General features: G+C 64.2%; 1 protein-coding gene across 1 annotated transcript in view; it reads left to right on the top strand.

Annotated features, from left to right (window-relative positions):
* Positions 1 to 1,546, top strand: part of UNC13A (unc-13 homolog A (C. elegans)) — a gene marked incomplete at its 5' end in the record, with an annotated part of 30,918 nt that extends 29,372 nt beyond the window's left edge. The window contains 3 exons of the mRNA XM_009329967.1: positions 637 to 729; positions 807 to 966; positions 1,258 to 1,546. Of these exons, the coding sequence (XP_009328242.1) occupies positions 637 to 729; positions 807 to 966; positions 1,258 to 1,546 (542 nt within the window). The remainder of the gene's footprint in view (positions 1 to 636; positions 730 to 806; positions 967 to 1,257) is intronic.
* Positions 1,547 to 1,971: the final 425 nt, after the last annotated feature.

Below are 1,971 nucleotides of genomic sequence, written 5' to 3'. Positions count from 1 at the left end.
CGCCGGGGGGCCAGGCGGGGCTTTGGGGGGGGGGGGGTGGGCTGGGCTGTTGGTTGCAGGTCACCCGAGTTCCCCAGGCTCGGGGACCCCAGGGCTTGATGTGGTCCCTGAGATGGAGGGGATACAAGAGGGGGCAGGTCAGCCCCAAGACCCTGGCAGGGCCATGGATGCCCTGTGGCACAAGGGCCGGATCGGGTCCCTCCTGCCCAGTGCTGTGCCCATGCTCATAGCCATGCACGGAGCACTGACACCCACTCCTGTGCCCATAGCAGGGGGAGCTGGGCCACTGTCCCCTGCCCCATCCCACCCAGGCACCTCGGCCCCTGCCTGGGCAAGGGGGCTCACTGGGCCCTGCTGATGCGGGGTGGGTTGACAGAGAGCCAGCCTGGTGCTGGGGATGTCCTGCCATGCCCTAGCCCAGCCTGGTGCCAGCCCCAGCCGTCCTTGACAGTTGCTGCACCAATGCTGCTGTCCCCAGAACTCTTTGGCAGAGGCCACGCTGGGCCAAATCCTACTGCCCACCCCCTCCCGCCCTGTGGCGGGTGACCTGCCTCCTCCAGTGGGGTTGGTGGTGGGCAGGGGACGTCAAGGACACAGAGGGAACTGGCACTCATGTCTTCTCCCCTTGCCACGCAGGCTCTGGTGTGGATGACCCTGTCGGGGAGGTGTCCATCCACGTGGAGCTCTTCACCCACCCCGGCACTGGTGAACACAAAGTCACTGTCAAAGGTGGGTTCTGCTGGCTGGGATGCCAGGGTCTGGCAGGTGGCAGCACCCTGTGAGCCTCACGTGCCCCCTCCTTGCAGTGGTGGCTGCGAACGACCTCAAGTGGCAGACGTCGGGCATCTTCCGGCCCTTCATTGAGGTCAACATCATCGGGCCCCACCTCAGTGACAAGAAGAGGAAATTCGCCACCAAATCCAAGAACAACAGCTGGGCCCCCAAGTACAACGAGAGCTTCCAGTTGTGAGTGGCACCGCAGGGCTGGGGTGTGGGGCCGGGCTAGGGGATGTGTCCCCACGACGTGGGGACCCCCTCCTCCTGGGGTCTGCCCGTGAGTTTGCTCGTCCCCCAGGGGATGTTTTAGATGTTTTCTCATTGGTAAAAGCAGGGATTGGGGAAAAGGAAAAAAAAAATGAAAAGGCTTTTTTAGGGGCAGTGGGGAGGCAGCACCCATATAGGGTGCTGTCACAGAGCCAGGGGGCCTGGGAATGTGACCCCCTATGCCAACACTGCCCGTTCCTTGCCCCCCCGCAGCACGCTGGGGACGGAGACGGGCCCCGAGTGCTACGAGCTGCAGGTGTGCGTGAAGGATTACTGCTTCGCTCGTGAGGACCGGACAGTGGGCATTGCTGTCCTGCAGCTCCGCGAGATCCTGCAGCGACCTGGCTGTGCCTGCTGGCTGCCCCTGGGCCGCCGCATCCACATGGATGACACTGGCCTCACGGTCCTCCGCATCCTCTCCCAGCGCAACAATGATGAGGTGGCCAAGGAGTTCGTCAAGCTCAAGTCGGACACACGCTCGGCCGAGGAGGGCAGCAGTTAAACCCCTTCCACCCCCCCAGCCCTCTCCCCCCACTCCTGGCCCCTTTTCTACAGCATCCTCCAGCCACGTATAAGCCATAAGAGCGGCCACAAGAGGAGTCTCCTTCTCGGCCCTGGTGTGGGTGACGGGGGGACGTGGCTGCAGTGACAGACCCACCCTGCCCCTCCCTTGGCCAGACTGGCTGGGTGACAGCGGTGCAGAGCATGGCCATGCCCCCATCCCACCCTGACAGGAAGGTGCTGGGGCTGGTGGGGCTGCAGGGAAGGGCTGGACCCCAGACTGGGTGATGGGACAGATCTGCCCCTTCCCAGCCTGTCTGAGATGGAGGGACCCCAATGGCCCGTCCCTGACCCTACCCCGTCCCACCCAGCCCCAAACCTCATCGAGCGACACAAGGAAAGAGCTGGGGGTGGGGTGGGGGGGTG

Source organism: Pygoscelis adeliae, unplaced genomic scaffold, assembly GCF_000699105.1.
Source record: "Pygoscelis adeliae isolate BGI_AS28 unplaced genomic scaffold, ASM69910v1 Scaffold28, whole genome shotgun sequence".
NCBI classification, from domain to species: Eukaryota; Metazoa; Chordata; class Aves; order Sphenisciformes; family Spheniscidae; genus Pygoscelis; species Pygoscelis adeliae.
The sequence above is the reverse complement of the archived record's forward strand: the minus strand, read 5'-3'. Positions and strand labels throughout refer to the sequence as shown.